The 26,599-nt window shown below is 40.2% G+C and overlaps 1 protein-coding gene across 1 annotated transcript in view; it reads right to left on the bottom strand.

The window, feature by feature from the left end:
* Positions 1-2,172: 2,172 nt before the first annotated feature.
* The window catches only part of LOC124117067, a 51,994-nt gene continuing 27,567 nt past the window's right edge, over positions 2,173-26,599 (bottom strand). The window contains exons 13-34 of the mRNA XM_048393526.1: positions 25,257-26,571; positions 25,018-25,091; positions 24,450-24,548; positions 22,465-22,609; positions 20,694-20,884; positions 18,732-20,186; positions 18,196-18,524; positions 17,765-17,983; positions 16,633-16,943; positions 16,096-16,210; positions 15,705-15,887; positions 15,032-15,331; positions 14,121-14,532; positions 13,612-13,829; positions 13,197-13,361; positions 12,322-12,586; positions 11,926-12,196; positions 11,267-11,413; positions 6,190-6,478; positions 5,509-5,577; positions 4,870-5,065; positions 2,173-4,707 (exon numbers count right to left, since the gene is read on the bottom strand). Of these exons, the coding sequence (XP_048249483.1) occupies positions 2,948-4,707; positions 4,870-5,065; positions 5,509-5,577; positions 6,190-6,478; positions 11,267-11,413; positions 11,926-12,196; positions 12,322-12,586; positions 13,197-13,361; positions 13,612-13,829; positions 14,121-14,532; positions 15,032-15,331; positions 15,705-15,887; positions 16,096-16,210; positions 16,633-16,943; positions 17,765-17,983; positions 18,196-18,524; positions 18,732-20,186; positions 20,694-20,884; positions 22,465-22,609; positions 24,450-24,548; positions 25,018-25,091; positions 25,257-26,571 (8,528 nt within the window). The 3' untranslated portion in view covers positions 2,173-2,947. The remainder of the gene's footprint in view (positions 4,708-4,869; positions 5,066-5,508; positions 5,578-6,189; positions 6,479-11,266; positions 11,414-11,925; positions 12,197-12,321; positions 12,587-13,196; positions 13,362-13,611; positions 13,830-14,120; positions 14,533-15,031; positions 15,332-15,704; positions 15,888-16,095; positions 16,211-16,632; positions 16,944-17,764; positions 17,984-18,195; positions 18,525-18,731; positions 20,187-20,693; positions 20,885-22,464; positions 22,610-24,449; positions 24,549-25,017; positions 25,092-25,256; positions 26,572-26,599) is intronic.

Below are 26,599 nucleotides of genomic sequence, written 5' to 3'. Positions count from 1 at the left end.
TGTGTGTGTGTGTGTGCTCTCGTGTGTGACTGTACTAGCGGACGGACTAATGCCGTTTAAGATACCGGGGTCTTCTCTCATATAAAGATCACCAGACCTAAATTATCCCTAGAACAAGAAGGATTAAGATTATTGTTAGCTTCAAACTCTAGTTCATATTGCTGTATGCATACTGTAACTGTTAAGACATATCTTAACTGCAACATGGACAGAGGTTAGTTTGGGCCATATAAAGATGCAAATATGAAAAGTCAGATAGGTACTGCTTTCAGTGAAAACAAAACAAACATGGATTCGTCCTTGTCAATCGGCGATAGTCAGAATTAACCATCGCGAGTCTGGAGGAACTACTGACATAATTGTTTTTATTGTCAAGACAATAGTCTAAGATACTGAAAATTAGTAGCTGAGGCATTTTACAAGTTTTAGCAACTTTGAGATCTAAATTGCGAAACAAGCCCAGCGGGAACAGTGTCCATATCTGAGCTTGTAGATCTCTGCGGAAAAGCCTTTTCTCACATGTTTCCTCGTCGAATATTAACCTCAATTAGTGTTACAAATGACCTTTGTCACATTTTGTTGTTGAAAAAAAGTATATTGTAATCCTTTTATCCCACTCATACGAAGGAAAGTACAGTGTACAAATGTTCATTGGTAATTGTGGAAAGAAAAAATTCTAAGGGGTAAAAAGGGTGAAGAATATGTTGGCTTTGCCGAGAACGTGTGCAGGCGATCATGGCCGTGAACGGAGGAGTGCCAGCTGGATTGAGAACGGAAGGGCGGACTTGTTGTGCGATCAAGCGGGTACTTTTGCAGGTAGCTTGTGCGATCAAGCGTGTTAATATTTAGGTGATATCCTCCAAGACAAAATGTGAAGCCCCTGTATGTAAAGGCTCATCCTCCTCTGAATTGTCGTTCCAGCCTTTGAAATTGATAGACAGGACAAACGTGCAAATGAACCTTATTTACGATCTATTATAAGTTGTATCCTAATCTGTAAAGTTGTATCCTAATCTGCAAAGTTGTATCCTAATCTGCAAAGTTGTATCCCAATCTGCAAAGTTGAAACCTAATCTGTAAAGTCGTATCCTAATCTGTGAAGTTGTATCCTAATCTGTAAAGTTGTATCCTAATCTGTAAAGTTGTATTTACTTATGAGACTTGCACTCTAAAGAGGCTGTACATGATGTTAATATCCCATATAAGAAATAAACGACTCGTGGTATGTATTTATCGTACAATAAAACACTGCATGGAGTATAAACCACTCTGTGCTGTGCTGTTATATTGTACAATAAACAACTATCCCTCATCGTTTTTTCCTTAAAACCTGTACTTCAAGAGATATATGCATCTATACATGTACATACATGATGAAATATGACGCTACATCAAGGTCCAAGTATAGTGGCATCTATAAATACACCCTTAAACACGAATTCGACTTGCGTGTAAATATACATTGAATCAGGACAGCCATTGGCAAACCCAACTTCAACAAACAAACCACGCTCGGGTAGCATAATGCTCCTCATTCATGACGAATGAATGCTCCTATATTCTTTCCTACATTCAGCTGTATTTATACACAACATACTTCAAATAGAAGACGTATTGACGTATTTTGTGATGGTGTAATGTAAGCAAACAGGGTACAGTTTTTGTCCTCTAAGTGATAAATGAAACGTAAATGTGTATGTTCAGTTTGAATTGAATACAAATTCATAAGACGCATGCTGTGGCTACATTCACATGAACTCAAATCACACTTACTCCCGTGGGTATTCTGCATACTGCAATTGCTGCCCACGCTACATGAACTTGTAGTGCAAGGCAGGTCAGGGTCGGTGATTCTGTTGATGGGCGTAAAACCGACGGCGTGGGTCGTTGCTCATAACAGATGTATGTGGCACAGGTGCGTTCACGTGCGTTCAAAAAGTTTTATATGGAATCCGGTATAGAATTCATAAAAAGTGAATATTCTGTCGAGTCATTCGGGTGGTTATACTGTGTGAGTTGGATGAGTCTGTGTCACCTTGTCCCGTAGATAGTTACTCAAATCATCAACCTTGACCGTCACGTCAAGGCTTATGAAGAATCACCAGACTTAGCTGGAACATTGCCGATTGATTATGAGAACAACAATACATTCACAGAGACAGTAGCACGGAGTATTCTAAAAAAACCTTTATTCATAATATTATATAAAACATCATTTGATAGGTGAATGAATATATTTAATATTAATAGGTTGAAATGTTTTCTATGTATGATTACATTTGTACTCATATAAAAAAATGATAATACTACAATTGCAATGTGTACATTATGTTACATCTTGGATCTCCACGGTGATATAGTTTTGTAGAAAACAAACTAACAATCATTTCATTACATAATCTTGACAAATAGAAACTTGTTCCTATTCGTAATAGGAAGATATACGCATTCTTTTTTGTCTCAAGCTGGTGTCAACGCGTTCATTACAGGTTAATAAACAGTACATGAGACGATACGTAGCACTTATACTTAATACAAACTGACAATCAAATGTTATTCAAACTTTGTGTTGAGATCTTGAACGGATATCGTACTGCTGTTGGGAAAATCCTTGTATCGCTGTCGTTCAACGATAGTTATGTATGAAGATAAAAAAAGAGAATATTATACAACAAAATACGAAAAGAACGCAATGTAAGTGAAACGACTATGTGTCTAAAAATATACGGCAACTACTTTCTCAGAAAAACGTTACGTACATAAATATATTATCTATTATCACAATTCAAGAGAAAGCAGCAATCATTCACTCAACATGTCAGTATTATCAAATATTGTGCTTTCAGAGAAGATGTCAGAAGAATTAAACCAATGCTCATTTAACTCACTCGAACCTTTGACAGAATATACAAATGGGACAAATCAAATATTCACAGTGACATGTATGTTATTGTAACATATATATCAGTATTCCCGGTACCACCAACATCCAAACATGGGACAGGTTGTTTGTCGACCTAGATGTTGACACTGTAGTACCAGGTGAAGCAAACACAGAAGTTGAGCTTGAAACAATTGTGCCGTTTAGGTCAGTACCTGTTGAAGTTTCATTGGACGTGGATAATGAGGCCGTAGTTACAGAGGTTGCGTCTACAGCACTTGTGCTGTTTATAACAGAATCTGTTGTTGTGGACGTAGCAGTGACGGTGGTGGAAGAAACGCTAACGGGTACAGTCACAGCTGATGTTTCTCCTGACACCTGGGAGGTGGATCTTTGGGTTGAAACTCCTGTGACTGAAGATTTGTCGGTAGATGTTAAGGACGACGAGCTGTCGTCACCAACCTTCACCACAACTTTGACTGAACTACTCAAGGAAGGGATGCCATCATCTGTTACTGTCACAGTCAGTTCATACAGTGTATTTGTGAGTGGTTCAAGGCTTCTGACTTCTCCAGTCAGTTCACTTATTGTGAAAACAGAAGACCCATCAAGACTGTAGCGTAGTTGCGTATTCGGGTCCTTATCCGTAGCTTGAAGTTCAAAAATAGGACCTGGCAGTTGATCAAATGCAACGAATATCTCGTAAATACTCTTCGTAAATGTCGGCTTGTACATATTTTTAGGTCCAAATACCAGTGAGTAAGAGATATTAGTTGTTTCAGTCATGTTCTTGTGATAGTCAAATATGTGCAAGTAAAACTTATCATGGTAATAGGATGTCTGCCAGGCATTAGGTCCAACCAAAATCTTCTTCCCATCATCTCTGGTGACTTGCAGAAGTGTGTCAGTCGCGCTATCTCTTGTCAGATTGTTCACCAGGCGTGTGTAGGTATAGTTTGAGAAGGAACTCCTTGACATCATAGCAGTCAGGTCAACGTAAGCATATGACCTAGTCCCCACTGTCTCGGTTCTACCTAAAGTGAAGGTCATGACATTTGAAGAACTTACTGGAATTGAATAAAATCCATTTGAACTATCAAAAACGGCATCAGGCATTTCGTCCTCATCTATGATATCATTAACCAGAAAGTCGTCTCTGGTGTCATTTGGAGACTCGAGTCTCACCAGATGGACCAACTCGTGATATCCAAGGTCTTCCATAATGGATAACTGAGGATCACCAAGGGGGTTAATGTTCTCAAAGGTAGCTGTGTAGTTGTAAAATTTCCCCCTGAGGGTAGATGTTAGAAGCCAGCGAGCAGTCTTGGTCTCAAAGGACTCAATATCCCCAAAGTCTATAGACAGAGAAGGACTCACAGGATGTGTATCCAACTGTGCTCCTATTATCTTGAAAGCGACCAACAATCCCTTCTCATTTTCAATGATCTCTGGCTGTGCAGAGGTGATCTTCAGCTGGCGTGCTACACCATATGCCCCATTGGAGACCATGACTGCAAGTGTGAAGGGAACAACTGGCTCCACCACCTCTGAAGTCATTGGGTCATCCCCCTGGACATATTTCTCCTGGAAGTAGTTGACAGTGAGGCTGGGATTTGGTTTTACTGTAATTGTGTCTGGTAGGAGAGGGATGGAGAAGTTCGAACCATCGACTGTGTAAGAGAGAGTCCCGCCGACATCATACAGAGTGTCCTCCTTGACTGCCGCCGTGGAGTAGGGTATGATAAGCCACTCTGCTGTACCTGACACATCTGTCTCAAGCCTGCCAGTTCCATCAACTCCAGTAAGGCCCACCAGTGTTGGGGTTCCTGAGGAAAGAATCATACAGAGGAATATCCTACAGAGAGTTCATAATTCCTGCAAATAGCTTAAACCTGAATCATACACGACTTGAAGACAACATTAAACGCATTACGTTTCATTCTATATGATTTAGATAGGAGTTTTAGTATGTCCACTGAAATACTTACCAACTGAAAATTTGTCATTTGTAGATGTTTCATCGCCATACGTGGCCCTGATGTTTACGGTGACCCGAATGCTATCCAGGGCTGATTGTTCACCATTCTCTATCTCTAAACGAGCAGTGAATGCATCTCGTGTGAGAACCAGATCTTGCACAATACGTACTCGAACCTTTGCACACACTCCATCATCACTGCTACTCTGAAAAGAGAATACATGGATTTTCAGTTGAACATTAATACCAAACGTGGTCTGCACTGAATGATCTGCATGTAAATAGGGAATGGGAAAAGCAACAACGGGGTGAAACACGTTAGAAATCTCTCATTCCAGTACTATTCCAAGATGTTCACAAGTGTAATTAGGAACTTGTACCAGTAAGTACCTTACTAGCGGTATAGGGGTTTTCAGGGTTATAGGACTGTTTCTAAAAAAGCAAGCATTATACTTCTCAATGTTATCGCTGACATAGTGGGACCTTTTATATCAATGAACTGACTATACCTAAAAAGGTTATGATCATATTAATGTAAATACTAAGTTCAATGTAATGGTCTTGGAAACTATCATGTCATCCTTTGAAACGTTTGGTTGAAGTTCAATACACAATGCACAAGAATACAAAATCTAAGACATTTATTTACCTTCTTTTCGCTTTCTTGATAGGCATTGACTGCATTTCCAAAATCGTCAAATATAGAGTCAAATCCTCTCTACAGTGATAAAACATGACGCAAATATATATGTGAAAAAGAAGATTCATGATGATTATATTAGTTGCTTAAATTGCTATCTTAAATAAGTTTTATTTATTCTGAGACAACTGTCATATTGACAAATATACAGAGAATACCACCCGATCCCGTTAGTCGCCTCGTACGACAAGCATGGGATGCTGAAGACCCGAAACTTATGTTTATCTCAATGCTACCATCTTCTGTTGACTCTTGTTTAATAGGTGATTATTATGATTTGAAACCTCTGACCGATCAAAAGTACTTTCCAAAGTCATGGAAGAATTATGGATTATATGTCCCTCTTGAATGAGTGATATAAGCCCTCACCACCCCGACCCCTCGACTCCAGTAGTTTCGAGTTTCGAGTAATGTTATACATTCGAGATGAAATGAAGTATGGATGACGTTATTTCATTTTGAGCTCATGATTGGAACAATGTGATGACATGTCACTCCACCTTCCCAACCCGCATTGAAAATGACAAAAACGTACATGAATAAATACGTAAAAGCTACTACACATGTCCTTTCTTACCTCCAGCTCAAATAATCTGAACTGAGATTGCTTATGTTAACTTTCCGACTTACTTGTTTGGCATTGTCTGTGTCAGTCTTAAACTGCTCAAATCTGGACATGATGACATTGTAGGCAATGACATCGTCTTTAGGACCAAGTGAAGCAAGTGTTCCCCCTTCCCAAGCTGTCATTGTTTTGTTCCACCTAAGCAGGAACTTCTCAACAGTCTCACTCTGTGTTGAGTTCATCGGAGAAACAATGGACGCGACCTCACTGGAGGAGAGGAAACTTCCCCCTGCACTGTCATCAGCCAGGGCCAGGTTGAAGGAAGACGTCCAACTGTTGTCATACACACCAAACCTTAAAACAGAAACCCTCATTATTACTCGCCCGTTGAAGATACCACTGTTTAACATGAATACGCCGGTATTACAGTGTTTAATTCCAAAGTGCTTGCTGATGTACAGCGAGAACTAGGTTCAAAAACAAATATTGAAGACTGCAAACATCTCTGGGCTTATCTATTGTCATTGAGAGGAGCGTATGTACACTCGATGACCCCAGCAACCCTGTTGCAAGGTTGACGACACTTGGCGTTGTTTCGCTGGTGTATCTTGCAACAAAACTTCACATATTGTGTCATAGGGTTTTGTGACGTGTTTGTAAACTTTGTGGTGCAGGACCCCGTTCCCCACAGCGATCGTAGCGTAACGATAGTCGAAAGTCTATCCTAAAGTATGGGAGTTACGATTACCTTAACGCTACGATAACTTTGTGGAACGGTTCCTGAATTGCCGTTGTATGGTATTAAATTAATAGAGTCAACTTTTATTGTGTTTAAAGTAGTTTTCTGTTAAAATCAATTGGTTCATGCTGGGGATCGTGTAGATGTCTGCCTATTTACACACAACACTGATTTTTAAAAAAAGGCTATAATCGGCAAGTAATTAATATACTCACACGCAAAAGAAACGCAAGTCGAGTATGCAGTATACATGTTATTTATTTTCAACAGTAAAGTAGAGAAATATTTATAGGGCAAGATTGACAAAAATGTGACTAAAAGCAGTTTAATGGATTAAAAGGCAGATGACATAATAGTTGTTTTCAAATGTTAAGGGCTTATACAGTTTCGGGTCAATACCCAAAATGTCAGTCAATACCTGGTGTGACCACCATGAGCATTGATCACTGCCACACATCTCCTGTACAATGAGTGGATAAGACGATCAGAGTGGATCCAGAGCAGCTGTGCGTAGTTCATCGGCAGTTGTAGGGACTGGGCGCACATTGTGCAGACGCCTTTGAACCTCATCCCACAAGTGTTCGATGGGGTTCAGATCAGGACTGAGGGCTGGCCACGGTAGAACACGGATGTTGTGTTGTTGCAGAAAGGCCATGGTAGCTCTGGCAACATAGGGACGAGCGTTGTCCTGCTGGAAAATGTGTTGTTGATGTTGTGCAAAAAATGGAACAACGTGGGGTCTGATCACTTGGTCGATATACCACTGAGCAGTGACGCCATGTCACCGACCTTGACCAACATTCAGAAAGCACATGGGTCCAATCCCTGCCCATATCATGACGCTAGGTCCACCCAATGGATACCTTTCCACAACTTTCTGTCAGCGAAACGATCACCTCTTCCGTTTGCATGGGAGATACAAAAGCGACTTTCATCAGAGAAGATGACACGCCTCCAATCACGATGACGCCAATTGTGATGACCCTGTGCCCACTGAAGTCGTGCTTGTCGATGCCGTGGTTGGAGAACAGGACGACGTGCTGGTCGGCGACATCTGAGGATGCTGAAACGGAGACGTCGGATCACAGTGTCCCGGCTAATGTGTCGATTATGTGTTCCTATGGTCTGTCGAGCACTTTCACTTAGGAACGGATGTCGCTGGTGTTGACGGGTAATCTGCCGATCTTGTCGAGGTGTGGTGACCCTAGGACGACCGCTCCGAGGAAGGTCATCTGTGGTCTGTGTAGCATTGTATCGATGCAGGAGACGGTAAATTGTGGTTATGTTAACGTTGAAATGACGGGCAATATCTTGGACAGACTCTCCAGCTTCCAAACATCCGATAGCCTGGTTTCTCTGAATTTGAGTTAGGCGTGGCATTGTTGACCAAGGAGTGGTAGGTCCAAGAATCGCCCACAGTTTTATACCCACTACAGTTCGTGACAGTTCGTGCATTTTCGATTTCGCGAGAAATGGGTGCATGATACCAACATATTCATTGAAATGGTGCGTTTTGGCGATTCGTTTTTTATGTTGCGTTTTTACTCGGGGCTTCCATCAGGCTTCACTACATGCTAAAACTCGTATCAATATATGGTTCCGTGTTTGTTACCCATTTGCTTAAAATCACTTAAACCGTTTCTTTTGCGTGTGAGTATAGAATAATAAACTAACTCCATGTAATACCAACTTTATGAAACTCGTGAATAGTTCTGGTATCTGACTACCATTCGCTCCTCAGATACCAGAACTATTCAGTCGTTTAAAAACAAACTGGTGTTGCACAGGAGCTCGTTCAGTATTCTGTATTTGTGACATGAAACTATTGGATCAGATGGTGCGTGTTTATACATCAGTTCGTGATTGTTGGAAGCCACTGAACACCAGCGGTAGTGATTATGTACATATAAAAAGAATCTCCCACCAATGTACCCGATGTATTCACTGCGATACTGTATACTGGTGAGCATAATCAGCTAACTAATTCAGGGATACCTATAACGAGATACTCCCGGGATATGCAAACGAACAATGCGCAAGAATAACAACATGTAAATTGTAAATGACAGGACAGGCCAAGAAAACTAGAAGGGTTTACTACCTTTAAAGAATTAGTCCTGAAGACTATGTGTTTGCTTCTCTAGAAAAAATCATCTCCTTTTCTGAACTCGAGATTTTTTAGTTTGAGCCTTTGTTTTCAGATGTACATGGTGTTAAAATTATAAAATTGAGTCTGCCTGTAAACAGTCAAAATAACAACTGATGATTGTCAGGATAATGACCAAGATGGAAGCATAAGAAAGTGGGATTGACATTTGGACACGAACCATTCAGATAACATTGATATTACACACACTGAATCATTATGTCCGAAATTCAGTATGACCAATAACATTAATGTTGTAAATATAGTTAACGAGGTCTTTAATGGGTAGAGCCACCTTTATTAAAACAGGCGAAATTACCTTTTGGATCATAAAGGTCAAAGGTACATTATTTTAGGTAACAAAGTTTCAGAAAATGGAAACATTCTCGAACAATAATCAGTTGGAATCAGTTGTAAAAATAGGGATCAGTGCCCTCTCCTGAGAACTGCTGCTCCTTTATTTTGCTCTGTGTGTCTAAGTAAATTCTTCACATCTAGACTGAATAACAGTTATAGGCTGACTTTATTCTCAGAGAGCACTGACAGTTTTACTGAAAGACAAGTTGTATTAAGAAAAGGCTCAACAACAGATCACTTTTTTACATTTAACTCTCTCTTAAAACACGTAAACAGAAACTAATGAAACGCATTTCATACCGTGTGGAGGGTGGGTATCTGGAGAAAGATTCTTCATAACTGATTGCAAATGTTTTATTACAATTCATGATATGCTCAACAAGGAGAGAATTTGTCAACCTAACTGTTCTCTTTGTTCGTAAATGGTGTTGATAACTTTTGATAATATTGTATTCAACATGGAAGATAAAACCAGTCATAAGTATGTTTCTGAAACTCGTGCTACTGCTGTATGCAGACGAATCAAACTGATACTTTCGCAAATTGCTGCAACAAACGGAATTAAAGACACATATCAATAAAACCAAAGTTCTTATCTCTGGTGGTAGGAAAAAAGATTATAAGAAAGTAGCTATGCTAAACAGTGTAGCCCATGAAAGTTTCACAATGTATAAATTACCTCTAGTAAAACATGTAACTTTTTGTACACCACAAAGGCATAGTGTGAAATATGTATGAAAGCTATGCACTATGATAGCAGAAAAGCCGGATTTAAAAATTGTCCATAAGTTTGTTTTTGTTTTGATTGTTGTTTAACGCCGCACATATCAATATCCAGCTATATGATGGCGGTCTGTAAATAATATAGTCTTGACCAGACAATCCAGTGATTGACATCCTGAGCATCGATCCACGCAATTGGGATACGATGACATACATCAACAAAGTCAGCGAGCCTGAGCACCTGATCCCGTTAGTCGCCTCTTACGACAAGCATAGTCGCTTTTGAGGGCAAGCATGTGCTGCTGAGAACCTGTTCTACCCCGGATCTTCACGGGTCTGTCCATTAGTCTACACCAATTTTACTACATGGATCAGAAGTATGAAGTTTCGAATATAAGTCAATGATTGAAAATGGCCATACTGCCTTTAAAAAAAAGATCTCTATGAACTATGAAAAGTACCCCCCTTTACATCGTGTATATGTTGGACGGAGAAACCGATTGAAAGCCTTTATACAGCAATGTTAGGTAACAACACTTTGGGGAAAACGTATCTCAACACCAACTTGTTATCAAACTGGGAATCTAATATGCAACCTTTTCATCTTTAAAATGGCTTAAATATCACATTTCCACCTGTCTCCATGACCAGTTTATTCAGAAATGTCTTTCCAATACATATCGATGGACGTTTCCGTACATCATGTATTCGTAATGGCATAGGTGGTGGATGCATGATCTCCTTATTAAAATCCCATAAAATAAGTGTATAGTATACAGTTACTAAATTCAGTGGAATAATTTTAACACATGTGGTACAGTCATATCCAGAATCAAATATGCTCCTCTGCTAACCTCAACCCACTCTGTACATGATCTTGAATGAAATGAAGTTCTGTTCTTTTCTGATATGTTTGATATGAAAAGACACAAAGGTGAAATTAACTTGTTAATTTGTAAACAGCAATTACCAGTGTCTTGAGTGTACAAACTACAACAATCCTCCTTCAGTGGAAGACAAATTAGTGAGGTCATTTGATTCTGACGTCATTGTTTATTGATGACGGTTTGCTGGCCTGCAAAGCATTGTGGTGCAATTTCATTGCAGCGTTATATCGTGGAAGCCAATTTTGGATGATAAATACTAAAAGTACCCAAAAGGAAACATTGTGCCTTACATTTCTTGTCCTCCAAAGAGTTCTTCCAACATGATCATGTAGTTCCTGAGGGCAGTATTACTGTTCACGACTCCTTGGATGATCTCCCCATTTGTGGCACGTCGACGTCGCTTTGATTTACAGTCTCTGTTCATTTCGTATATGCACCTGAAGAGAGTGAATGATTAGTCGTACTTTGAACATTAATTCAGAATATCTCTACACTGTAGGAAAGCCCAAATTAAAGTTACGCAGGTTAAAGTTCAATCCATTTTGTGAAACCCAAGAACACGAGTATGGTGCCGATATTCCAAAGGAGCATTATCATTGTCAAGGTGAGATTCTAATCTTCGAACGTGCATGTGATAGTTAACCATCCTTCTTGCATGTGATAGTTAACCAGCATACGTGCATGTGATAGTAAACCAGCATACTTGTGCCATGAAAGGATAAGGCATGAAAGCCATTAATTGCACTGAAAAGTTTCAGTTAGTTTTCAAAGGTGAAAATGTTTCAATAATTCGGGTCACGTTTGTACCATCATGAGAACCCTGAACTACCATGCACAACATGTGATGCAGGTCTGAGACAATGAGTTTTGCTAACTCATAACATGTTTTTAATAACCTTTGAATAAACAATGACCTTACTTATAACACAATTATATATGTATAACTTACACAACAGCTTGCCACAAAGTTAGACCCAGAGCACATTGAGGACAAGCAACCGGGAGGACACATGCAGTAGCAAAGTCAAAGACTGCTTTTGCAAAACCCCAGAAGCCACTGGCACCAGAGAAACCAGTCACTGCTACAGCACATCCAGCAATTGGATGAAAACCCAAAGCACACGTCTTGATGAGCGTCCCAGCACAGTTGCAGGTGAGTGGAGTCACGGGATTGTAGACAACAACTGAACTAGATGGAGATGACCCACCACCACCAGTACCTAAAACCAAACACTCCATTTCCTTAAAACATATCACAGGAACATTTAGGGGATGCTTTTTCTTTTTTTACATTCTGTTACATATATATGAATATATTTATGAGTGATCTCTGTAAGCATATTACCTGATATTCCAACATAACCACCTCCACCACCTCCCCTTCCTCCTCCAACTCCGCCACCACAGGGCAATGGAGGTCTTCCTGGATACACCCGTGTCAATGTGATGTCCTGGCCTCCAGTTTTCGTACCACCACAATAGTAATCGTAAAGCATTTTCAAACCACATGCTGATGTGCCTAGGTTCCTCTTCACTCGAGGCTTCAGTTTAACCAAGACTGGAACAATGACGCTTGTATTTGCCTCTACACCTCCTATAGGATCTATAGTCTATGAAGAAGATGCAGACAATGTTATCACATGATTTACGCATAGCTTTCACATAAAGACTGGATACTTTTTTAAAGGCTCATTATTGATTGCCCAAATCCGCACATTTTGAAATCATATTGAAATTATATGTTTATCCAGTTTGCCAGTTTGGAAGTGACTTTGTTTTTAAAGCCACGTGAAATAATATGTGACTTAGAGTGTCTATTTACAGCACGGATATAAGTAAGTCTTGTGATTTGGTAATTTGCATTCCATAATAATGTAACTTAAAATATATCTCAAAATGGGTTAATCACATGTCGTGTGTTTACGATTAGTATACACGATCACCAATAAAATTCCCCTTCAGTCTACTTCAAAATTTAATCCACGAATGTTTTAGATCAAAGATGGTAAACTGAGTGTTTTTTAGTATTCAAAACATCCTGGCATGGATAAGGGATGCAACTCTCTTACCCTTTCATCTTGTATTTGAGAGAAATTATGTGACTGAATATAGTTTCAGCAATTCTTTTAGCCATATTCCATCAATATGAGGTTGGGGGATACGGGAAATGGTGTTCACACATTGTAACCATGTTGTTAAAGGTAAAAGCAACATACTCACCTGTGTAAAGATCAGTGTTGGATGACTTGGCAGAGCAAACCTGGCATTGTCTGCCCTTATCAGGCCATGGTTGGTGATGTTGAAATTTATCACGTCTCTCTTCCCTTCCTCGTAAGGGATCAAATTGATGTTGGCTGGCTCCACGGTGACAACGGGCATGGGTACCTTTGCACATGATTCATGTATAATTAGCACATATCAATCATGTACAGTCATATACACATGATGTCAACTCCATGATTTAATAAATGTACACCTTACTAACGAGAATAATTATTTTAGAAATTTGACTTACAATGTAAGTTGACCACCCTCAATAATATAAGTACAATAATGAACATGCCGATTGAATAAATAACTAGCGAGTTAAGGTAAATTATTTTCCTTTTAAGTACCAGTAGTGTTTCTTATTTACCTGTGTTTCAAAGGTAGAATCCAGTGTGATTGTGTATTTGTCCTCAAATGTTGTTCGGGTAACAGTCCAGGTGTATTTTACAGCAACTCTCTGCAGGAAAATGGTGTAGGAGGCGTCCGACGGTTTCGCAATGACTACCCGTGAGTAGGATCCATGTCCTGGAGCAGTGGCTGTCAGAGTGTATTTATCTTCGTGCACATCCCCAAACACCACAAACTCTGTGAAGAGAACACCTCAACCATTGCAATTAAAGAAATACAACTACATATGACTGGTAGTGGTCTTCAGTGGTTTCATCAAACAAATGTCAACCATCTGTTGTAGGTATTAAATAATAGTATTAGCAATGATATGAAAACAGGCTTATTTTGTTAATATCAATTTCGAAACAACCATAGTTTTCATGCGTGATTAACGAAAAATATATTTCAAGAAACAGAATTTATGCCACGTTGATAATTTATTATCATGGAATTTGTATGCTGAGGAATATGTCCAGACCAACATGCCTGTTTGGTTAGTGGTTATTCTCTGTTCCGTGTACCCTCTTCTAGGGTTTCGAAGCGTCACCACAGCTCCAGACACCAAGGGCTTGTCAGAAGCAAAGTATGTGTACTCATCTTCTACCCGAACTGTGATGTTCAGTTTCTCCTGGGATGTCACATAGAACCTGTAGGAGATACTGGCCGATGAGAGATCCGAGTTCAGGGCGACGCTGCCACTAATCTGCCCTAGACCATCAGTTGCACCAGTCGTGACTGTCAAAACCAAGATGGCCGTCTCGTTTGGTTGTAGGTCAAGGCCATCTACTGAAGCTATTCTAGTTGTTGTGGAGTATGCAGACATCGTGAGTCTTGGTTCTGAAGGCATTGTTACTCTGAGTGATTTAGCTGTGACTTCACCTTCATTCTTGATATTCACCTGTTGACATGAGCAACCAGGAATTACAAAATGTAGCTGACATAGCATTCCTGACATTCTTTTTTTGACATAAAAACATTTTGGTTGATGTCGCCATTATAGACCATAATATAACTATGGCTCAGATGACTCCCCTTAGGACCAAACGACTTCCCCGTCGAAGGCTCAGATAACTCCCAGACTCAAATGACTCCCACAGAATAGAAACTGAGGAAGAGGGGTTGAAAACCTTTATAATACAAGATATGTTTGATCTTTTCTGTAATCATTTTAATTCAAAACAAGGGGTGTCATTTGGGCCCAGAAGGGGAATTAGCTGAGGCTAGAGGGAGTGTTTTGAGCCTGGCTAGGGGAGTCATTTGTGCCGAGGCCCATATGACTCAAGAGTCAAATTTAGGGGGAGTCGTTTGAGCCTACTACACCGGTGAAAGAAATACACACTGTAATAATTAAGTTGCCGCTTATAATAAGAACATAATTTCCAATTCAAAGGACATACCTGGAACGTTTTCTGTGTTCCTCGAGGCACACTGTCTGACAGTGATGTTGGTGAGACGACCAGAACAGGTTTCCTGACATTTAGCTGCAATCCTATTCTAACTCTGGCTGTGGTGCCATCGGGTGTGCTGAACACAACAGCAATAACGCCCCTGAGAGGACGGGATGCTGTCAGGATCAGATCTATGGACACTTCAGAATCTTTGTCCAAGAATATTATTAAGGGTTGAGAGCCCACACTTGATAGTCTGTTTCCTGCTCTCACGACTACAGATGTTAGTGGACCACCAGTTCCCTCTACCTGATAGCACAAACACAGACTAATTATTGACACATCAACATAATGCTTATTTGCTGTTGTCGATGTTCGTGTCAGTGCTCTCGGTGGCAGAACATGACAACAATGTCTGTCTGTCTGTATTCTGAAACGCCATGCACAATGGTACTGTATTTAAACTCACTCTAGCTGTGATGCCATTGATCCTATTGATTCTATCATAATGTGTCATCAGGACAAGTAGATAAACTAATATGCATGTTTTATGTAGGTCGCTACTGTCGTTCGTTTCAAGGCACTCGGCGACAGAACATGATAAATTGTCTATGAAATTTATTATCATACATGTACATGTATTCTGAAAAGTCATGCACGAAGGTACTGCATTAAAACTCACTCTAGCTGTGATGCCATTGATCCCATTGATTCCATCATTCTTGAGTACAGTAACACCCCGCATCTCCACCACGTCCGTGTCCAAGTAGGCTTGTCTGTTCACATACCCAGGCACGCATGTCATCCCCAACACACTCCAGGATTTCTGAGGAGTGAACCCACTGTCGGATGGGTGACGGCCATCCTGAAGTAGTAATTAATTTAATCATAATAATTATGCAATCAATCTTTTAAAAAGACCACACCGTAACATGCAATCTCACCGATACCAAATATGTTTTTTCATCAGCCAACACTACGTCAAGAGTATTTTAATAATGTTACACTAACTGAAGGCTTTAGAGCGGTTATATTTACCGGTCACCTAACTGAAGGATATAAGTATACTTCACCACTTCAAACTGTCCACTGTCGCCAGCCTTTGGAAAGTACACTGCTTCAAAACGTTCCCTGTTCCTCGGTGATGTCACGATGGAAATCGTTGTGATTCTGCCTTTATTTCGTACCCTGAAACAGACCCCACCTCAGTATGTTGCACATGCGTATGTTTTTCGCAGACAAGATACGTTTCAAAGAACAAAAATCATTGCGTGAAAATAGATCCTCATTGTTAAGTGAGTGAGTGAGTATGGTTTTACGCCACTTTTAGCAATATTCCATATATATCATGGTGGTGGACACCAGAAATGGGCTTCACACACTGTACCCATGTGGGGAATTCAACCCGGGTCTTGTGCGTAACGAGTGAACTCTTTAATCACTAGACTACCACGCCGCCCCTCATTGTTAAGCAATCCATACTATAAGATTCCTATTTAAATAAATTAATTGACTCGCTATTACTGTGATAGTTTAACTGTGAAGTTGAACTTGAAGTTTCCGTTGTGATTGTCAATGAATACATAAAACAAGATAACTAGTATACTTACTTCACATCCACAAAAGCAATCAATGATTGAGCTGTTCCACTAAAATAAGTAACCATTCCACTGATTTGTATGTTTTTCGGAACAGGGAGTACCCCACTAGGCGCCACCTCTTCTATTGTTATGTTATATGACAGCTGGACTGTCAATGACCACTGGACCTCTGAACGTCCTACACGGTTGGAAGCCCTGGCGTTGATGATATATGGCTGGACACGGGCTACCGTCCTCTCCCAGAAGATGAGCCCAGTCTTTTGGTCAATTGTCATTCCCGATGGAGCTCCAAACAAATACCAATCAATTGGAGCACTGCCCTGTGAATTGAGGACCACACTGGATATTTTCAATGGTATTTCATCACTACATACTTGACAATCACTCTTTAAACAGCAAGTAATTGAATCTTCAAGCCACTCAAAAGGTTGCAGCCTTATTCTGGCAAAATATATAAATGATACGCTTTCGTGCAGACGAAACGATTTATATATTTGTATATACCTTCAGTTCCACCTTTCACCTGACTCATGCTTAAAATGCATTGACAATGAGACAAGAGTTAGACAACAACAGTCCAGAAATCGCTTTTTAAGGGATATAAATAAAAAAACCGTGGTAATTTGCATGGTAACATTCATATATATTCAGTTTGACAGATATGAATGAATAAAAGATATGTGTTTATCTCTACGTTCTAGTAACCAGGGGGTTCAGTTGTATATAATGTTATTCATTGTTGTATGAAACCAGCGCATCATCAATTGCAGTCAAAACGCCAACCCTAGAGAAGAACAGGTCTCGAACATCTGCCGCAACAGATTGAATAGGGAGAAAAGGCAACGCAGAGATGAACATTATCTGAATGGATCCCAGAAAATCAGTGTTTGAAGACATGTCTGTGTCTCACAGCTGGTTGAGTTCTGATAGACACAGAGGGGTAATTCCATTGTCATCACAGATTATTCGCTTCTGATTTGACTTCTGACTTCAATTTAGAACCAACAGAAATAGCTCATTAATTAGTGTATCTTTGTTCATCCAGCATTAAACAGATAACTAGATATGTTGGGGAAAATGCATTTACCAAACTATGTGGACATGTCACATTTATTGTGATAATAAGAAGAACACAACTTACCTCAATGAGTGTTAATTGAAGTTGATATTCATTTCCTTCAGCGGCAAACTGCTTCTTTTGAACTGTTGAGATAACCGGTGCCTTCAACTCGACATTGCAGGCCTCCCCTGACCAGGGCAGTACACACACACATCCTCCATAGAGACAGTGACCATGAGGAGGAGTGTCCGTCTTCCCACACGCTCCAGGTGGACACACTTCATAGTAGGTGAAAGCTGTCTGGACAACAGGAACGATACACATTAAATTTTCTGTTTCCTTTCTTGCGAACTTACTAGCTCATATACCAACATAAATACACACACAATACACACTACCGTGTTCCTACAAGACGATAAGAGAATGAGACATAATGTATATCCTTGACAAACAACAAACAACTTGACCCTCTCAGTCGCTCTCACTTGCATGTATGTAGAATACGTTTTTACCTGATTTCGCGTAAACTGTAGTCCATCAGGAGAAATCTCAACAATGACAATGCCCGCTTGATGCTGAGGATTCTTACAAGTGATGTGTTCCTTTGACAGGCGTGTGCCACTGACCACTGTGGAGTCAAATCTACAGAAGAAGATGTTGTTTTCTGTCTCCGGGAAGTTGTGTCCCCAGATGTGGACGTCTGTACCTCCAGTGTCGCGACCAGAGCTTGGGATGATGTTGAGGACATTAGTGTATGGAAGGCAGTTGGGACCATAAAACGTCTCACTGCACGTGTCACACAATTCTCCTGACCAGTTTTCAGCAACACATGCACAGTCTCCTATTTGAATCAAAATGTTATTCAAAATGTTATATCATACAAATGTGCAGGCACAAGAACTACGTACTGATTAAATCGAGAAATTCAAAGTTAACTGTACAACATTGTATAAATTTAAAACTAAGGTCATTTATAAACAAGTCTTAAAAATCACACCTAATGAGATTACATGTAAACAGGAACATTATTGTGTTATTAATTACTTACCATTTGTGAGGTTGCATGATCCATGATTACATTGAGGGCAAGGAAGGCAGTTGTCTCCCCATCTCAGCTGTGCACACTGGGAACAGTCAGCTCCACTATACTGGGGGAAACATGTACACTTCTCAGGCAACACACAATATCCTCTTTTATCTCCACCACAGTCGTTAACCTCGTGGCATGTAGCAAGCACACAGGATAGACCCTCCCATCCCAGAGTACAATCACATTGGTTTGGCCCTATACAGAAACCGTTTCCATTACAGTTGCCAACACCAGAGCAGTCAAAGTCAGAACAATCCTCTCCAGCCCAGCCCGCGTCACATCTGCATCCATTTGGACGAACACATTCGCCCTTATCACTGCAATTCTTCACCTCCGAACAATCGAAATTTTGATCAGTGAGGATTGGAAGGAAGTCTACTCTAAGAAGCCTCTGGTCAAGACGCTTGTCTAGAATTCGTTCCCTGGCAATAGCTGCATCAGCACTTCCCCACCAGTTCTGCTCAGCGTTTATTTCCTCCTCTCCAGTCAACAGAATCTTCAGTTCATAATCAGCTCCCGGGTTATCCAACGTGTTATAATGAAGACTAACATTTTTCGAGTTCAATATGACTGTTGCTTCACTGGCGGGAGAATTGAATATCCGGTTATAGGTGAGCGTTCCGTTAAATTGATATTGTGTTGACTTCACGAAAACAACACATCGACCTGTAATATTTTGGAAACTATTCGTAGACAGACTAATATTCTGAGTTTTGCCACTATCCCTTGTATTATGTATATCCACAGTAAAGAAACACTTGTCCCCACCGAAGGAATTCTTGAAAGTATTGTCTTCAATATAAACAGATGTGTAGTATTCTGAATACACCGATACTGGGCCAGTTGATTTGAAGATATTCCCTCTGATGAGGCACCTCTTGTCGTTGTAATTGTAATAATAACTACTCAGTCTGACATCCATGGACATGACATTGTTACTAAATGTATTCTGTTCAAGGGACACCATGCTGTTTGGCTGAAGATACTTATCTAGTTTAAGAGCCGACCCTTCCCAAACATGATCCAAAAAATTGTTGTGCTTGATTAGTAACATTTTGTCGTTGTTATATCCATTGAACTGTGTTTCCAAACCACGAAGAGTGTTGTTAATGATGTTCATATTGTCAACAGTTGTACGAGATATTTCTCCAGACAAGATTATTCCACTTCCTTGATTGTGTTGTGTCGTGCCATTCCTGAGACGGAAACGTTTAGTAACTTTAGTCAAAATACCTGTTGACCGCCCATGTTCCACGACTGTTCCATTCAGGTCAATGTCTATGGTATCGGTCTGGATGGTGAGTCCTACTTTCTCGGTGTTGTTGACGTGGCAGTTGGATAAGCGGACCGTGGGAGTCTGCACTACAAGACCACTTTTAGAATCCAGGATTGACACACTTTTCAGGTAGGAGACTGGAAACAGAATATATGCAATAAATCCGGAGAGTCACAGAGGATACAAAAGATCACCATTATTACATGATGAGGCATTTTGAGGCAGGTGAAGAGGTAAACCCGTATCTTATTTCACGTCATGTCAACACATATTAATAGGTAATATTTTAACTTGTATTACCATCAGGCATTGACAAACAAAATGCAATGCATCAATAGTTAGAGCAATCGTTACACCACTATCAATAATAGAAATCTGCACTTCATCAAATCTCATACATGACACTTTAATAATAGCTCTAAATAATATTAATTTACTTTCATTTACAATACTATGCAAGATTTATTGGTGGATCCAAAAATAGCATGAAAGGGTCTAGCATTTGTTAAATGACAAAATATACTCATTGTACAGATATGTTCCCCTTCTTCCTGAATAGGTATTGTGTTACGATGCTAGCAAGAAGATAAAATGTTGAAAACTATCAGTTTAATCACCCATATTGAAATAATAATATTCCTTACATGTGTGTGTTCCTGTATGAGCTACAAACTGATGGCATCTAACTCCAACATCTCGATTATGGTTACAGTATCTACTGGTAGAGTAGCTGGGCTGGCACTCGGAGAGGGAGGAGGCCATCACATCACAGTTCAGATCCTGGAGAACAGGTCCACTTCCCCCACCATGCTGGTAGTTTGCAAACTCCTCCGATCTGCAATGTTGTCAGTATTGTCAGTACCGAAAAGTTTATATTGATACAATACAAGGCTAAGAAGTCTTGGTTGTGTTTTAAAGTTACAGGTTTCAAATATGCATTTAATAGTTGGTTTGTTTCTCGAACATCGAACGTGGTAGCTTGAGGTTTAGAATACAAAATAACAGTTGAAAACAGTTCTTATCTACTAGGACAAAATGAAAAAAAACCCATAAAAAAATCTATTTCCTCAAAAAGGGATCAGTCAATGGCATCATTAAAGTTAAATGATTTGAATAGGCCAAACAACTGACTTGAAGGATCTATTACATTTTGAACAATTCATGCTTATTTGCAGACACTCAAACCATAGTTTTAGCAACATTTTATTCTGAAGTACACAACTAAATAAAAAGTCATAATGTTTCACTAAAAGGAGGCCTCAGCATTATGATGCTGTAGACATGATGTCAAAGTTTGTGATAAAGTAGCAAATTTCAACTGTGTTCATGTTACTTAATGTTGAAGGTTGACTCTCTCATTTGTTCTCACAGTTCGCTACATAAAATATATAGTCACAATTTCTGGAATGTTTAATAAGTAAAGTCAGTATTTAAAACATATCGGGTTTGAGAAAGTGCTATGTAAGATGCGGTCTAATGTAGATGCTATTCTGATACTGGCGGACAGATCAGAATGCAGGTTTTTACAATGTCACGGTAGAATGAGGCTTTGATATGTTTGAAGCAAGTACAGTGATATCATAGGTTTTGAATCCAAACAATGGGTGAGAGTGGATATGGAGTTATGCCACTTTTAGCAATATTTAGGGGACCATTCAGGTTGGGCTCCGCCACTTCAGGTAATAAAATCCACAAGATTAAGAAAATATTGACCCCATGTACCATGAATCTGAATTTATCATATTTGATCATACATGCTGTAACTGAACACAAATATGGACACGAGGATATCAGAAAGTCCCTGCTTCCATGTTTTGTTTGTTGATAAACGCCGCACTCTGCAATAGTCCAGGTATCGAGTCTGTAGACGATCGATCTCTGCAACTGGGATACGATGACGAGCATCAGTCGAATCACCGAGCCTGACCACCCGAACCCGTTATTCTCTTACGACAAGCATGGGTTGATGAAGATCAGTTCCAACTTCACACACAAACCTTCACGGGTTGCTTCAGTGTATGTATTGTATTCACTGCTTTGAGTTCCAAATCGAGGTACAGTGAGGTGAGGTGAGGTGAGGTGAGGTGAGGTGAGGTGAGGTGAGATGGCGTTCAACGTCGCGTTCAAGATTATTGCACTTATATAGCGACGTGCGTGAACGTGTGTTTGTGTGTGTATGTGTGTGTGCGCGGGTGTATGTGTAGCTGTTTATAAAGAGAGTACTGACTTCGAGCCGACCAGTCCTTGTTTTAGCCCTTTAATGCCGAGCGCCAGGCAGGGAAACACGCGGCCGGGGATCGAACCCACGACCTACCGCTCTCCTGGCAGAAGCCATATCCACTAGACAAGGGAGATGATCTATGCTTTTGCAGAAACATTATTAATCAAAGTTTATTTCACTTATAACATACATACCCATAACCCAATGCCCTGCAGACAAGAAGCGCCTCATTCCTGTCAATATTGCATACGGTTGACCATGACCCTTTCACGAACACTTCAACCCGTCCTTCGTTAGCTGTTGTTCCGTTGGCCAGTCTCACTGTCTCAGATACCCCATCTGTCAACAACATCGTGACATCTCAAAGTGAAACAATGAATCAGACAGTTAAGTCAGTGCTTGATGTTGGTACCAGTAAAATGCACAAACTAAAAAAGATGAAACAAAATTGGAAAGTAACAAATTCTGTACTTGCCAGCTGTCGTCCAAAGCCTGGGCGCCCTACTTTACCAAATTTGTTGTTGTTCCCACTCCCAAGACCTCAAATAACACAACCATTATATGTAAATAAAAACTGTTTAGGCCGAAAAATAACCCGCACGATTATTCACCAATAGAGACTCAATAGCTGCGATTGTTTTATGAATGGCTACCAGTAGCACGCCACACATATATGTTTGTTGCCTGACGCCTCTCACACGTGAAATTAAAGAAATAAATTAATGACCTAGCTACTGGCTCGCCAAGCCATGTTGGAATCATTGGTAACACTGTGGACGAAGCTGGTGCAAAAGTAGCTATGGCTGTACCCACAGTGTGTGTGTGCGTGCGTGCGTGCGTGCGTGTGCGTGCGTGTGCGTGCGTGCGTGCGTGCTTGTATGTGTGTGTGTGTGTGCGTGCGTGCTTGTATGTGTGTGTGTGTGTGTGTGTGTGTGTGTGTGTGTGTGTGTGTGTGTGTGTGTGTGTGTGTGTGTTGATTAGCGTACAATTATTGTCCCCCTAGCAGGAGTTGTAAGTTCCATGTCCTTCAAAGTATTTCTATGCATGCCAGAATTTTAAAAGTTGTATATTTGTCATTATACATTGATGGCTAACCTTGCGTGCAATCGCCAGTAGCTGACGGTTGAAGGGGTAGTGTAAGTCCTGCAGTAGGGTGGCCTTACTTTGGATGCTGGCTATCTGTAGCCCATTTTTATGTTGAGTTGTTATCTTCTTTTAAATATCTAGTTTTAAAATCGAGTTATGATGATCTAGTTATCCAGTCAATCGATGACAGGATTTTATTCAATCTAAATATATTTATCATCAATGAATCAGGTCTCGTCCCTATATGACTGGAATATTGCCAATTTCACGTTAAATTCTAACTCACCCAAGCACTCACTTACAACATTCAATGCCTAAGTCTAGATTTCAAAACTTGTTTTGTGGAAGACAAAAGGAGGACATTTCTAAATTTGACACATCAGTGACAAATATGATGTCTGATGCAAATGCCGATTTTGACTTATTACATATGCCCCAGCTTTTGTTTCAGGTGAAAAATTTGCTTGCCTTTGCATGCGTTTGTAACGGGTGCCTACGGTGAAGCAAAATATGCTGAACTTTCTGATATGCTGAATCTCATCATAATATAGTCGAGATCGAGATCGTACAATGGACTCTTCTTTGTTGTAAAACGCCGCACTCAGCAATACTCCAGTTATATGGAGGCGGTCTGTAAATAATCGAGTCCGGTCAAGAAAATCCAGTGATTGACATCATGAACATCGATCTACGCAATTCAGCGAGCCTGACCACCGGATCCCATAAGTTGCCTCTTACGTCAAGCATAGTCGCCTCTTAGCCAAGCGTGGGTTGCCAAAGACCTATTCTCTTTCCGGATCTTCATGACAAATGGTCTTTGAAAGATATGTTTATAAAAAGGACATTGCTAGCCCAGTTGTCTAAGGCACTGGAATTCACGGTGTATAGCTGACGATCGTGCGATCGAATCCCAGATTTTCTCTGATCTTGGTATGATCCTGTGTTTGTCGGCACCATGTCCATGTTCACTCCATGAAATGCACCACTTTGACCTTTCCTCACCAACACGATGCTGACTCACCACGATGTGGCTGAAATAGTGTTTATAAGAGCCTTGAACCGAAATTCACTTACTCAAACGAAAGCTTATTACCTGTCTTGTATGGAAGAACAACGCCAAACCAGGACTCGTTTGCTGCTCTAGTCAATATGACTCTTTCTGCAGTACCGCCTTCTCCAGCCACTAGCACGCCTGTCAACAAAAGGGATAATGATAAATGCAGGGGTACACTGAAATGATATTGCCTAATCGCAGTGGTAGCATTTATAGTGAATTTCACATACGACAATCCTATGCCCTGATGGAACACTTGCCTGGCTACACCTCTACCTCTTTACATTGAGGGGTCACGGATGGTCCAGTCTAAGGCGCTGCGATTCTCTGTGCAGAGTTGCGTTCCTTGGGCTCGCCAGAAACCTATGATTGTGGGTTGGAATCCCAGTTCGCGCCGATTATGTTTCTAAGTTTGTCAGCAACATACCCGTGCTCGTGGGTTTCACCAAAGTGGTAAACGTCTGAGACCTGCATCACTTCGGGCTTTCCTCCCACATTATGCTGACACGCCTTGATATAACTGGAATACTGTTAAAATCGGCGTTAAATCCAACTCACTCACTCACTTTACATTGACAATATGACCAGTGTATGAAAGCGTCCATACCATCTACGTAGATTCCTCTATTCGGATGGAACTGTAGTTCCACACCACTGTCAATGTGCAATATGCCTTCCGACCTGATAAATAAAGGAAACAATTTGAAATGTGAGTCTAAATAAGCAACGAATACAGCTTTTGAAGTTGTCTAGGAAACGCCAATTATGATTTTGTAGCTCAAGGATAATTAGACACTGCATAACTATGTCATGTTCTTTCTCTGCTAACATCTCGTTTGTACATACCTGACGAATATTGATGTCCTTATCCTGTACGGTGATGCAGACGTTTGAAGATGTACCTGACTAGTGATCTCACCACCACTGAATATTAGCTGATCATTTCTAGAGACTTCACTGAACTCTTCAGATAGGTAGTAAGGCAGATAATGCACAAATCCCTTCTCCATGTCAATGTCAAATCCACAAATACTCTCTCCGACATAATCCATCTCCTGCTTCCCCCAGAAGTTCCATCGAGCATCAATGGCATACCATCTTTCAAACGTTGGTGCATCTAGTTCACACGTGGCAGATGGGTTGCTAAAAACATTGTTCCTCAGTTTGAACTGATATGAAGCAACATTCACAGTCTCGGAGCAGATGTTATCCTTGAATATGTTCTTTGTTATGTTCCCTTCGAGTTTTCTTATATCTCCAAGTAGTATTATCTGGGCAGCTTTATTTGCAGAAAAAAGATTATTGGCTATGTTGACCTGACCTTCTGCATTTCTCTCATCACGGATTTCCAATAAAGACTGAGAAGATGCCAGCGATGTGGTGTTCTTGACAGTGTTATTTACAAAAGATAACTGAAAAGGTATGCTGTTTCGTGGCCGTAGCTGAACAATACCGCCAGTAATGTTTTGGAATGTGTTATTCCTAATACTAGTATGTACACTGGATTCGTAATAAAAATAAATGTAAAACATGTTGCCAGTTATTCTATTGAATGTATTGTTTATGAACTCAATATCCAAGTCTTTTAAATTTGATGACGGGATGTCAAACATACTTCTTCCACTACCCCAGCTGTGGTACCGACTGGGAAAAACATAATCATGGAACTGTGAATCTCTAAAAGAAAGTTTGAAAACATTATTTGCACCCCTTCTCAAATTCAGTTTAAACACACCATAGGTGCCACCGGAGAAGTTTGAGCCTAGAATGTTTATGAAGGCATCACTTTCAACGTGGATATCTTCCTTAGTATTCCTAGAAAAGCGGCATGACGTCAAAGAAATGTCCACATATTGCTGGATGTAAACACCATACTCTCCATTTGACCTGATATCACAGTTCGATATCCTGATTTGTGAACTGCTTATATAATCACCTGTGTTGAAGGCAACTATGATCCCTGACAAATGGCTGTGTACTGCCTCCAGTCCATTAATAAGAACAGGAGGCATTCCTTTCATTCCAACGTTGAAAGTGACGCCGTGTCCACTTGAGTAAGATGATATGACATTCTCCATGACTGTAATATTTCCATTTATTTCAAGACCAATATCTGTGTCATTCATATGGAAATGACGAATCTGCACATCATTCCGTATATCTACAATTACAAATATGACAAGTTATAT

Source organism: Haliotis rufescens, unplaced genomic scaffold (assembly GCF_023055435.1).
Source record: "Haliotis rufescens isolate VD_foot unplaced genomic scaffold, xgHalRufe1.0.p SCAF_12, whole genome shotgun sequence".
NCBI lineage: Eukaryota > Metazoa > Mollusca > Gastropoda > Lepetellida > Haliotidae > Haliotis > Haliotis rufescens.
The sequence above is the reverse complement of the archived record's forward strand: the minus strand, read 5'-3'. Positions and strand labels throughout refer to the sequence as shown.